General features: G+C 44.4%; 1 protein-coding gene across 17 annotated transcripts in view; it reads right to left on the bottom strand.

Moving 5' to 3' along the window:
• Positions 1-13,950, bottom strand: part of MAPKAP1 (MAPK associated protein 1) — a 185,951-nt gene that overhangs the window by 106,323 nt on the left and 65,678 nt on the right. For all 17 annotated transcript variants that reach the window (XR_014559940.1, XR_014559941.1, XR_014559942.1 and 14 more), the window contains exons 5-6: positions 5,567-5,739; positions 2,170-2,346 (exon numbers count right to left, since the gene is read on the bottom strand). Coding sequence is in view for 8 of the 17 variants with exons in the window: in XM_083721202.1 (XP_083577328.1) it covers positions 2,170-2,346; positions 5,567-5,739 (350 nt within the window). In the remaining 9 variants the exon portion in view is untranslated. The remainder of the gene's footprint in view (positions 1-2,169; positions 2,347-5,566; positions 5,740-13,950) is intronic.

Below are 13,950 nucleotides of genomic sequence, written 5' to 3'. Positions count from 1 at the left end.
AAGACACAGATGTATTTGAGCGCTTTGAGATGCCAGTAAGAGAGACAGCTAATGGCTTCATTTCGACCCTCCCCTACCAGCTGGGCACAGGTGGGGGGGATAATGAGGTGCCTCTCCCTAATCAAACTCAATTATTTACTACTCTCCATAACCACAAAGACATTCATTCTTGCCTTGAAATATCAAACGGACGTTCCAACCTCTGCCACCAGGTATTTCTAAACAAACTCTGGTGGCTGCTGGTTTGCCTTGGCAGGACTTTTCAAGAAAACAAAGTTCGGCAAAGTGCTTCCTGCCAATGCATGCCATGCCAGAACTGGCAACCACCAAGCGGGGCTCTGTCATTGTTAGCTTGGCTGACCATGTTGTATTCAAGAACAAATTCAGCACAATGCACTGACAGGCTTCAGACATCAGAAGCAGCAGTAATTGGCAAACAGAGGCCTCGATGGCCCTAACTCGTTTGCTGAGGCGGAAGCTTCAGATGGCACAGAATGAGCAACTGCTTAAGAACCTAAGAGCCTGCTGGATCAGGCCAAAGGCCCATCTAGCTCAGCATCCTGTTCTCAGCAGCCAACCAGATACCTATGGAAAATCTGCAAGCAGGACCTGAGCACAAGAGCCCCTCCCCTTCTGTTGCTTCCAGCAACTGGTATTCAGAAGCATTCCTGCCTCCAACAGTAAAAGTAGCTTTATTATATCAGTTTTCTAGTGTCTGGTCATGAGGTTGTTGTTGTTTTTTTGCCTATAAGCAGCTCAGGCCCCAATGTACATTCAAGTCTGCCTTCTGCTGAACTGCAAATCTCTTAGGCCTGTTGAAAATGCCACTGGGCCAAGTTTTCAATCTCTGGATCTATCAGAACCTTACGCACTCAAACACACACTCACACACGGCTGGCAGACCAAAGCCATCCATCCTCCCCCCCCCCCACCGCCCCTTAGTTACTTCTGTCATTTCAAGACAGACACATGGAAAGCCTCAACTTCTCCCCAGACACAGTCCCTGCCAAGGGAGAAACAGAGTCAGATTTGCAAGCACTGAGTTATGCGGATGACGTTTGTTCTGTCCTTAGGGCCAGAAACTCTTCAGGACAGTGAAAATGTGCGCAGCTGAAACAAAATGGAAAGTACAATTCTGCATACAAACACACACATATGCATGGAATCTACATATATGTATGTATATATGCAATGGCGACAAAAAGAGCCAGTGAACAAGCAATGAGCATATGGATGGAATTTGGAATACATTTAAATCCATGCTGTTAGGTTTTCCAGCACTTGAGCAAATGATCAGTCCTATGAGATTTAAACCCCCATCAGTGCTGTCTTTGAATCGGATGCCATGGCATGCTTTTGTCCTTCAAAGCAAGCCCATTTAGAATCAGATTCTGAAATGGAAGCTGGTGTGTGAACTTATGAGCAGGTTACATGGCTTTTTTTAAAAAAATAACAAAAATATTAGAGCATTATTTTTGGTAAGTAGAGAAAGAGAGTACACAAGAGCTTAAGATGAGGCTGCTGATCAGGCCCATCTAGTCCAGCATTCTGTTCTCACAGTGGCCAACCAGACGTGTGGGAAGCTCACAAGAGCACAATAGCACTCTGCCTACCTATGATTCCTAGCAACTGATATTCAGAGGCATACTGCCTCTTACAATGGTGACACGGTGCCTCTGACAATGTATGCTGCCCCGAAGGTAGGAAAGAAGTTAATAGTAAATTAACCCTGAAATATAGAAAGCAGCATCCTGGTGGTCTTGAGGAAGACTATGGCTGTTTCCCCTGAGCAACCTGTTGAGTATTGAGTATTTATCCTGATCTGTTTGCTGGGAGATTAGTTGACAACTGACTATTTAATAAGGATTTATCCCAATCTGTTTGTGGGGAGCTTAGGTGCTGCCGCATCAGAGTGTTATCCCATGCTTCCTAGTGCCTTTGCCGTCACTATTCTTTAGTGCAAAAAAGTCAGCTCTTTTGGGAAAGCAGACTTGTTGTGCGAGTTCTGCCAACCAACCATAGTAACACCATCTCAGTTTGCCAGTCAGCATAGGACTGAATCCCCCCTGAAAACAGTGACTGTCTGGAAGTGTCCCATGCACCAAGATTGTTAAGGAAATAAAGAAAGAGGGATAGAGAAGGAAGGGGGAAGCTGTTGTGCAAACTCACATCCGGACGAAGAGGGACTGCTTGGCTGCCAAGCCGGGTGAGGAGTATTTCTCTACCAGTGCCAGTGTGCTGAAGCCGAACTTGTGGATGGGCTCATTGCAATCCAAGGGTGGGAAGTCTGTGTCAACCTCACCATCGTCCTCAGCAATGTGGAGGCAGTAAGCGCTGACATTTTCACTGCAGCAAATGAAAGGAAGAGTGTCTCAGGTTGAGGTTTAATAAATTTGTATATTGCTATCCACTATAAAAAAAAAGTTTAGCAAGGGAGAAGGCATTTGGTTTGCACTCAGTAATGATCAGCAATTTCCCCCTCAAAGGTACTTTCAAGTGTACAGAGTGCTTGGATGTTTTATTTTGCCATTATGGTTAATAGCCATGGATAGACCTCTCTGGCTTTTACAGACCCCTGAACTAATGGCATCACTGTTTCTCGTGGCATTAGGAACTTCCTGGTTCAAATTTCACCTCTGCCACAAATTCACTATTTATGGTGGTAATGATGCTGACCTACACTACAGGATTGTCATAAGGAGTACTGATACAATGTAGAGTGTTCAAGGTACTTCACATAAAGAACTTCACAGAATTATTATGTGATTTAAATGATTAAAAATAATACTCATACCGCAAGGGTCAGAGAAGGGGAGACAAATGGATAATATGCTTATTGGAAATGGGCAATACTTCAAATTTTCCGAAATGATCCAACACCAGATAATGTCAAACTGTATGCACTGTTAAATGCATTCCCTGCTGAAATACTAGAGGCTCCATCAGCACTGGCATCCTGCCGGCTTTTAAAGACACACCTTGTTTACACAGGCATTCCTTTGATCTTTCAGCCAGAGTCTCCTGTTCTAATTGCTTTACTGTTTTAACAGGATTGTTTTATTGCACATTTTAATTATAGGTATGTGTATTTTAAATGATTGTGTCATTGGTTTTATACTTATAAAGCATCTTAGAAGCCTATATTGGTATTAAGAGGCATATAAATAAATAAAAAACCTAATGGGTTGACTTGCCAGCTGCCTTGCGGGACATCTTCAGGAGAAGAAAGGGCAAAGAAATAAACCCTACATAAATACAGAATGGAGTCCCTAAGGCAGTTGGATGCTGTCTTATACGCCTCCTTCCAGCAATTTCTGTAGCCCAGCTGGTGCCAAATGTACTGCTCTGCTTTCCTTTGACCATGCCAGCGATGCTGGGAGGGAGGGTCTTGTTATCTCGGGAACCTAGGACCTTCATGCACACTGCCCAAGCTTGCACCCTGGAGAGGTCACTTCAGTGCTGCTAACAAAGCAAAAACAATGCAGGAGGCAGCAGTTATGAGTTACTGGTCTCTGCAGCCACAGCAGAGCTGTGATTCTCCAACACTTTGACTTCAGCCCCAGAGGCACAATCCATTATCTCTCAAGGCAACTAGGTTGTTTCCAGCCACTCAAAAGTAGACCCACTGGAATAAATGGATTTAAGTTAGTCATGTCTATTATTTTCAGTGGTCTACTCTGAGTGGGACTAGCATTGGCTACAACCCACTATTACTTTTTAATTACTCTTTTTATTTTTTATTTTTTTAAAAAAACTATTTTTCCAATCAATCCACTGGTTCTCTGTCGCCACTTTACCAGTATTCTGTTTCATTCCAGCATGGCATGGAAGATCTGCCTAAATGTTTGGCGTCTGGCAGGAGGGATTCTAAACTCAGCTGGGTGAATTTGGAAGTTTTAATTGCTTGACTGATGCTTAAATTAATTAATAGCAAAGCGCATGCTAATTGTTTAATTGGTCGCTTGATCTATATAGATCATTTTTGTGTGTGTGGAATTAAATGAGTTGATTTACAAAGTTTATTGATTGGATGCGACAGTGAATTATTTCACTGACTACCTGATTTGCAATTTTCCCAATTAATCTGCATACCTTGGGTTGGAACTCAGCTCACCCAAGAGTGCTTACTACGGGTGATCCATCCGCACACTGTCATGGCTAAAGTATTTATTATATCAAACAAGTAATAATGACACATTAAATTTAATGTAACCTGCACGTTGGATAAACTGATGGTTAACGAGGAAGTAATCCCACTCTGTTGGCCTGTTGTAAACATTACGGTTTTGTTGCAGGGGCATTTGAAGGACTTGCTATTACTTTTTGTAACAGTTTACATGGAGTTCAAGAGGACAGTTGGTACAAAAAAAACACACTGGGATCAAAAAGTAATAGCAACTGCAAAGATCCCCACACTGGGATCAAAAAGTAATAGCAACTCATCAACTGCTCACAAAAGATGGCTTTTATTATGCAATGGAATTTCAGGAATGTGAAGAAGGTTGAATCCTGGAGGAGAAGAAACACACTCTAAACACAGAGGTTAAGGGGAATAAACCTTTAATACAGGGCCAGGCACCGCTGCTCCCATTGTAGCAAGTCAATCAAGTCACTTTTACAATATTTAAAAAAAATCTTTCAATGGAATAATAATAATAATAATAATAATAATAATAATATTTATATCCTGCCCACCCCAGCTGAAGCTGGGCTCAGAGCGGCTAACAATCCTGCCTAATGATGGAAGCAGATATGTATAGGGCTGGGGTGTGTTTACATCTTGAACTGGGACTCCCAAGCAATCAGGCTTAGGCACTTCCTGTTCTACCTCTGCTCTGTTCCTGCCGCAAGCCTAGTAAGTAGGGCTCTATGGTTCAAGAGCACCACCTAGACTGCAGTACCAGGATCTCTGGTCACAATCAGCCGATCTCCAAGGGCCAATCCTGAGACACCAGGTTCTATAAAGCCTCTGTACTTTTGCCCTCACTCTGAGTTAGCTTATCTGTGAAGCGATCTCTGGAGGGAGGACACTCCCTATCCCCTTTGTGCACTTTCCATGTCTTTTGATTGTGGGCAACTTTTCATGCACAATAAGAAGCAGCGCTCCTCAGTTTTATGTTAGATGTTTGGGAAGCACAGCTTTATTTGACCCACAGTCATGAAAGAGTGGTTAAAAAGCCCATTGGACGTGAATATGTAAGCAGTGTCGGTGACACTGAAGTAGATATGATTTATCTTTTTTAAAAACAAACAAACAAGACACCCAAAAAGGGAGAGCATCTCAAAATGATGATTCATTTATATAACACTGGCTTCATATGCTTGTCATTACACGGAACCCAGTAATTTAATTGAAAGAGAAATAGATATAGATGTATGCATAGCTTGGAAGGAAATATTGATAAATGTGGAGGTGTTCCAGCAAGATTTATCTGTAAAAATAAATAAATATTGATGTGGAAATCCATTTCATTATGCAAAAGTGGCGGGGGGGGGGGGGGAGAAAGAGAGAGAGAAGGATGAGGGGGAAGGGATGGAGAAGAAAGCAGAAAAAGAAAGGGCCTACTTGAGTTTGGGTTCCCGTCCTTCACTCGTGTACTGCCAGCAGATGAGCCCAATCAAGTCATGCACCTTGGCATTGGCGATGGTCACCACAGTCATGGGCTGCAGTTTGTCCTGGTTTGTGTGCAGCGGGAGGTAGACATCAATGATTTTGGTTGCAGTGGTGCCAATATGGCCCTGTCAGGAGAAGAGATTTCAATATACATATATATAGAGGGAGGGAGGGAGAGACTGACAGATAGACATGATTTGGCAAGGAGTGACTAGACAAAACAGAAAAGGTTGCTTTCCAGCTCAGGGTGGGTGACTGAAATGTATGGTTGTCTCATGGTTAGCTTGTGCTTGAAAAAGACCACAGTTCTGCAACCTAGATTCTGCGATCCAAATTCTGCAGTGAAAGATGGACCCTGCAATGTGCATGAATTATGCATACCTGAGTCATTTCACTTGTTTCACATAATTTTTTCTGCTTTTCCTTTTATGCAATAGGAATACGGGAACATACAGACATAGGAAGCTGTCTTATACCAAGTCAGACCATTGGTCCATCTAGCTCAGAAATGCCTATACTGACTAGCAATGGCTATCCAGTGTTTCAGACAGAATTCCCTTTCAGCCCCACTTGGAGAAGCTGGGGATAGAATGTGGAGACCTTCTGCATGCAAAGCAGGTGCTCAACCACTGTGCTACAGGCCTTCCCATATACAGTGGTACCTTGAGTTACAGACGCTTCAGGTTATAGATGCTTCAGGTTACAGACTCCACTAGCCCAGAAATAGTACCTCGGGTTAAGAACTTTGCTTCAAGATGAGAACAGAAATCGCGCGGCAGTGCGGCAGCAGCAGCGGGAGGCCCCATTAGCTAAAGTTGTACCTCAGGTTAGGAACAGTTTCAGGTTAAGAATGGACCTCCAGAACGAATTAAGTTCTTAACCCAAGGTACCACTGTATACCATTTGGATATCCACATACAACTTGCCACTTCCACAGAATAATTCCAGAGAGGTAGGTAACTGGCTGATAGGACAACCGCAATTCCCCAGGTCAGAGGAGGGGCCGCCACATAGCACAGTCGCCAGCTGCCTGTGCTGTGTGCCCCCTGCCTGGCCTGCCCCACCTCCCACACCATACCTCCCATTGCTATGAACTAATGCAATTGCTTCCCACTCCTGTTTTCCCAGTCCTCTCCTCCTAGGCATATTTTTTCAAGTAAAACACCACCACCCCTGAATTTAAAACACCCAAGTTTAAAGCCCACCCTCATTAAAGCAATAATCTTACCTCATGTGGGGCTGGTCCACATTCTCGCTCCACCCCCAAAGGGATGACCCCCTTTGGTGTCGCCCCTTTGGTGGTGGCCCCATCCCCAAGGCTGGCTGGCTTTATAGTGCTGCTGGGGCACTTTAAGCTGGGTCAGCAGATGTTATCAATGCAGCCTTCCTGCCCAGGGTCCTAACCCCAGCACTACTCTCAGCAGCATGTCTGCAGGTCCAGACAGATTGAGGTCCAAGCAGAAGCAGGTATGAGAAATATATGGCCCTCCAGATGTTGCTGAACAACAACTTCTACCATCCCTGGCCATTTGGCCATGCCTGGTACGGTTGATGGGAGTTGTAGTTCAACAACATCTGGAAGCCCAAGGGTCCCTCATCTGTTTTAGCTTAACCAAGCAGTTTTATTTACTGTGACAGGACCCTTGCTCTAGTCTCTAGTTAAACAAATAAATTTATCATTAACAGTTTCCATAAGCACAGTGTGCTTCACAGAAATTCTACATCGCAAAATATATGAATAAATTAAAATGCTAGGTCACTGCCTCCAAGGAGCTTGCATTATACAGATTCTGACAAGGGGGAGCAGAAGCCAAGGAAAGGAGCGGCAAGCGATTAATGTCTGAAAGTGCAGAAAGTGCATTCCTTCGTTTCCTGGCGACAAAGAAGTTGCATGAATTAACATGTCATCAACAGACAGTGAATCACTTTCTCTCCAGCCCCGCTGCCCCTGCACCCTCCCCTGAAAAGCCAGGAACCCATCCCTTGCTCTATCCAGGATGCCAAGGGAATACTGTAACCGGGAACAACAGATTTATGATTCTTATTTATATCATTCTAATGTTGGAAGGCTCAAGTTGAAAATTGGGCCTTCGCTGCTTTATCATCGTTAATCTTTTCTATGGAAAGATGACGAAGACAGTCCTGGGGCTGCTGAATTGCTGATGTGTATATACACCAAAGGATTTGCAGTGCTAAGCACATACATTTACCTTTCTAAAAAAAACCCATATTGCCAGGGAGAGAACAGAGGGTGGTGACCTTGGGCCTTAGCCACTGTCAGGGCTGGGCTGTGGGCAGTGGCACTGAATTGGTAGGGGTTCTGGAATGAAGGACATGGGCTCTTGTTAGGCTTACTGCGTCCTCTCCAAACCAACTGTCCTGAAGCCAAGGAGCTGGAGCAGAAGGAGAAGCCAGCATTGGATTTATTCCTCAGCCCAGCCAATCCAAGGGTCTCTAACTGCTTACCAACTTCCTGCAAGGTGGGTTAGGCTAACAAACAGTGATCAGCCTAAGGTGATCCAGTGAGCTTCATGGCTGACTTAAGGATCTGAAACTCTGGTCCTCCAGGTCTTAGGTCAGCACTCTAACCACTACACGACACTGTCCCTCTCATGAGTCAAGTACTGGCAAACTTTATTAATAGGTTTGGTAAGAAGCCAGATGGGAAATCCATTTAGTACACGGGTGCCCACTATTTGGCGTTTCCTTCAAACCTGCCAATAAATCCAGTAGGCGTAAAAGGGACAATAAAAGTAACATTGTCCTGACCTGTCACCTGTGGCACAGTTAATTGGTCAAAAAATTATTTCATCTTGAATTATTTCATCTTGACACCGGACGCAGCCTATATAAAGTAAGTTATCAGGCACATTACATTATATAATGAGAATCGACACATTATATACACATAGGAGTGACAAATGGTGCCTGAGGGTCATGGCTGAAAATCCCACAATTTTTTTTTTAATTTTTTTAAAATGTGCACAGTATTGCCATTGCAGATCTGCAATGAATGGAAGTAACAAATAAAAGAGAGTGTGGAGAGTTTGTGCATGCTCATGTGTCAGAAGGACTCCCACCATGAGAGGAGTCAGCAGTCCTGGCTTCCAGTTACTGATGAACGAAGGCGGAAAGGAGGATTCTTTCCAAAAGCTTCAATGTTTAGATTTTGCTGCTGTACATATGCAAATTGCTGGCTTAAGGCACTTCAGGCAACACACATAATTAATCCTAAATACAGCTGCAACAAAGGCAGGTGCTGTTAACTCCCCAAGCTTTGGATGCTGATCCAACACAACCCCTCACTATCCTATATATAGGAATGGGGTGGGCACCACTTAGTGCAGCAAGTGTTCCGCAATCTCTCGCTATGCCTAGTAGGCAAAAGCCTCCTTTCCCTTCTGCTTTGGCACCTCCTAGACGTAGATGAGAGGCATCCAGGCCTGGGAGAACTGTCAGGAGCTCAGCCTACTCTCGAGTAAGACCCTGGCAGAGACACATGCCCAACTGGCATGTTCCCTCCCTCCCGGTCGATCATTCGGGAGCTTCAAAAGCTTTCTTCTGCCTGAACATCACAGCGACCAATGCCAACAGACATCGGCACACTTAGGGATCCGCAGAGTCTTTGCAGCTTGTGTAACAGACCTCAGCAACTCAGCATTTTGGCTAATCTACTTTATTTACATATAAACACACACGGAGCACTGTAACATGGCTCCCTCTCTCTCTAGCATCAGATGGCAAAGAGAATGAACAAAGGACAATAGTCCCACTTCACGGAAGACAGTAACACAAACATCCTGTCGCCGTCACTTCCCACTCTGTGGAGTCAAAACATACACAGTCATGTGAAAGACAACGATTACATGACTGCAATCATGGAGCAGAAATTCTAAGAAGAACATTCCCCTATGGAAAGGCCGTGCTGTTCCCAGTGTATGATGGTGCCAGGGTGGGTGGCACAACAGGCACTGTGAATGCCTGTTGTTGCAGAGATAGCTATGCTCTGCCTCAAAAGACAGAGGCAGCAATACTTCTGAATACAATTTGCTGGAAACCACAGGAGGGGAGAGAGCTCTTGTGCTCGAATCCTGCTTGCTGGTTTCCCACAGGCTGGCCCCTGTGAGAACAGAATGCTGGGCTGGATGGGCTGGTTGCCTGATCCGGTACGGTGCTCTTACGTTCTCATGAGAGCAGATTGAGGGACCCCTCCCACCAGGATCCTCACTATCAGGCTGCCCCAGTCCCAGCAAAGACACAGATATCTGCTAGAGTCCTCCCCTGGGTCCTTGGCAAACCCTCCATCTGTATCATCCTGACTCAGCCAGCCCATGGCACTAGTATGGTGGAGTGGTGAGAGTGTCTGACTAGGACCAAACATTCCCACTCAGCTATTACACTCCATCTCTCAGACAATCCTACCTACCAGGGTTGCTGTGAGGATAAAATGGGGAAGGAACTGCGTGCATCAGAACAAAGTAGCATTGCTGTGATAATGATGAGCTGAAACTCAGCAGGTCTAGATCTGGTCTGTGTGTCTGGATGGGAGACCACCTAGGAACCCAATATTTATCTTAGGTAATTTATCTTCTGCCTTTCCATCTGAAGAAACTCAACAGCGTCTCACAGAATAAAACAACATAAAAACACTCTTCTTCCCTACAGTTAAAATACAAATTACAATAAAAACAAATGAGGCAGACATAATAGAGCAGAGAAAAATCCACCAGCCAGATAAACTTTAAAAGCCTGCCAAGAGCAAGCAAGCCTTCAGGAGGTGAGGATCACGTAGGATGACACCAAGTGGATCTCCTCCAGCAAAGGAGTCCCCACATTCACCGCTGTGAATTCCAGGATGGGTGAAAGACAGGATATAAATGTAATAAATAAATAAAGTGTTCAGTCACTTTTAATTGGGAGAAAAAGGGGGGAAAGGTGTGCCTTGGCTTATCAGAAGCTGAGAAAAATGAACGATGTTATGTAATTGTATCAGCATATTTTATTGAAAATATAATTGCTTATGCATTTACTTTTTCTTGAAAACCTACTCAAAATTATTTCAAAAAGAATAAGCTGAGAAACACTGATGCAGTGTGTGTGTGAATTTGCAAGAATATAAAGATGTGATCCACCACCCACTGAGAAAAACTGAAGCTCTCCCATTACTGGTACGGAGGCAGTTGTGTTGTAGTTCTCCAGGGTCACAGGGGCCAATGACCTGTGACTATTTCTACCGCAGGGTTCCTGTCTCCAGTATACTAGAGCTGCCCAATCAGCATGAAAGGGAAGTTTTTTAGCCAGGATATGCTCCAAAACTAAACTCTTAGAAACCCTGAAAATACAAGGTTTTTCACTTTCAAGAGAATGGTGTGCAAGCTTTGTAACACACAGTGGAACTTTGCATAAAACACAACGAAAGAAGATACTGGAGTGCCGCATAACTTCAAATCATTTGCTCATGTATGTGCACAGAAAATAGCAGATTTCACTGAAAGGCAAGACTCTGAGATCTGTTCAATGCATACATTACAGTCATACCTCATGTTACGGTTGCTTCATGTTATGTTCTTTCAGGTTACATCCCACAGCGACCCAGAAGTACTGGAAAGGGTTACTTCCAGGTTTCGCCGTTCGCGCATGCGCAGAAGCGCAAAATGACGTCATGCACATGCGTGGAAGTGGTGAATCGCAACCCGCGCGTGCGCAAACGCGCCGCTGCAGGTTGCATTCTTTTCATGTTGTGAACAGGCCTCCAGAACGGATCCCATTCGCAACCAGAGGTACCACTGTATTATCATCATTATTATTACTACTACTAATATTATATCATTTTAGAAGGAGTGTGGATCTGAATGGGCATGGCTATCATGACAGGACTCCACACTTCTGTATTTGCCACAACACTACTGAACACAGGGGTGTATATATCCTCAAGTTTCATCAGATTATTTCAAGCACCTGAGTGGCTTCACCACTGAGGCCCCCACAAAGGGGAATGGTTAAGACTGCAACAAGGATATTGTGCGTTCTCTTTCCACTGCCTTCATTAGGATTAGGAAGCTCATCTAACATTCCCAGGTTTTAGAATTATAAAACACCAAATTCCACAATGACGACAGCAGCCAGGAAACAATTTAGACACTGGATCCGGTCTGTCGGCCTCACAGAGCAGTTTCAGGGACGGCTATTCAATCATTTTATAGGATAAAATCAATACGTGTTAAATATAAAACCAGGCTTTTTTTTTTAAAGACCTATAAAGAAGAGTTACCAGTTTTAGACTTCATCCACACAATAAAAGGAGTTCTTAGGAGATTTAATGCTAACTCCTAATGAAAATCCACAGGAGAATGTATTCATTCTCCATTCTGCTTTCCATTACACCTATCAAGCTAGAGCATCTCAACAAGAAAAAAGGGTTCTATCCAACTAGATTCTACTCAGAGTAGACCCACTGAAATTAATGAACCTATGTCACCTGTGAGCACTGACTTAAATAGGTCTACTTTGCGTGGAACTAACATTGGGTTATATCCAATGACATAAGAAATCAACAGCCCTCTTAGGATGGGAACTGTCGTACAGAAGACATATGAGGGCCTTCACAGAGATCATGAAGAACGACCAGTAATTTTTTGAAAGTGTCCTGCTCTGTCATAGGTACATGCAGCTCCCACCATTGGAACGCTTGTTATCTGAAATCTCAGTTATTTGAATGCAAAGAATTAGACCCAAACTTTGCTACCCAAACGGCTGATTCAGATTCAGAACAGCCAGAGTTTGCCCACTTCCTAACTTTTTGGTGTTTTGCTGGTTGGTGGCAGCCATTTTTATCAGAAAGCATGGAGGAAGGTTTTGTGGGGGGAGAGATTGGTAATCAGTTTTGCCTTTGTTAGGCTTCTGGTTGCCAGCAGTTCCTGGCAGAAGCGTGGAAGGTGGGCGGGGAGAAAGACTGGACAAATCACAGATTAGGAATGTTTCCATAGGAAATAATGAAAACCACCAGCTCATTATGCGAATGCCCCCCAGGAACTATTTCCTGGGAACGCACTGTGTTTGGAAAGTAAGACCTGCATGTACAAAGTGCTGGGCAGAAATGAAGTAGATTTATAGGCTTGTCATATGTCCTGGCAATCCCAGTAATGTCCTCTTTTGGGGGTTTTGCCCTCGGGTGGGAAAAATATTGTGCCTGGGAAGTGGGAGTCAACAGACACTCAAGGAATAGTTTCGGAGAAAAAGGTTTTATTTCTACCATCCATGTACTGGTAGAAGGAGCAAGTGTGATAAGTCATAAAAAGCATGCACGAAATTCACAGTCATGTGCACAAGCATATATACCTCTTTCCAGTTCCCTCCTCCTTTCTCCTCCCTCAGGAGTCCTCTGAGCATGAACAGAAAGCTGTCTTGGGACTATTGGGACTCTTGGCACCCTTCCCAGGAAAAGGGGTTTCAGAGTGTTCAGATATGTTTCAATCTCTTGTTCTGGCATGGTTCCCGGACAGAAAGTAAGTTGCAATGTGGTTCTTTAGCAAGGCCAGAAGGCATCAGAAAGGCCTGAGAAACAATGGACTGTGTTCCCTACCTTTGTTGCAATCTTTTTAGTTACAGCAAGCGGAATGTTTCTGATGCTTAGCTAATGCCTTTTAGCTGCTGAGAAAAATGATTTTGAAAAGCTCTGAGAAGCTTTGAGCCTGCTTTGGTGGGGGGTGACTTCGGGCCTAGGTGAGGTCACCTGTCCTCATCTCCCTTCAGGGGGGGCCATCCAGGGGGAATTTTATATTTTAATGGAAATATTTGGGGTTTGGGGTTTTTAAAGTGGTACCTCGGGTTAAGTACTTAATTTGTTCTGGAGGTCCGTTCTTAACCTGAAACTGTTCTTAACCTGAGGTACCACTTTAGCTAATGGGGCCTCCCGCTGCTGCCGCCACGCCGCTGCTGCGCGATTTCTGTTCTCATCCTGAAGCAAAGTTCTTAACCTGAAGCACTATTTCTGGGTTAGCGGAGTCTGTAACCTGAAGCGTATGTAACCTGAAGCCTGAGGTACCACTGTATTTATTTAGGCCTTGGGCATGGGCTCCAATGGCTCGTGCTGCTCTGCATGCTACAGCTGCTGCCAGCCCGAGCCGGGAAATGAGGTGCACAGGCGTGGCAGTGGCCCTCGCACGCCTCTTTCCCCGGCTCGGGCTGTCCTCTTTTTTGCTCTTCAAGATATGGCAACACTAAAATAGAAAGCTCTGGAAACAAAAATGGTGGCAATAACTAGCTCAACAAGAGCACAGGACAGAACAAATTGCAACTAGGCCCAACAAGCTCTTTTAACTCATAGAGGAAGTTCT

This window comes from Podarcis gaigeae (assembly GCF_964106915.1).
Source record: "Podarcis gaigeae genome assembly, chromosome: Z".
In the NCBI taxonomy this organism is placed as follows: domain Eukaryota; kingdom Metazoa; phylum Chordata; class Lepidosauria; order Squamata; family Lacertidae; genus Podarcis; species Podarcis gaigeae.
Note: the sequence above shows the minus strand (reverse complement) of the source record. Positions and strands in the feature narration are given on the sequence as shown.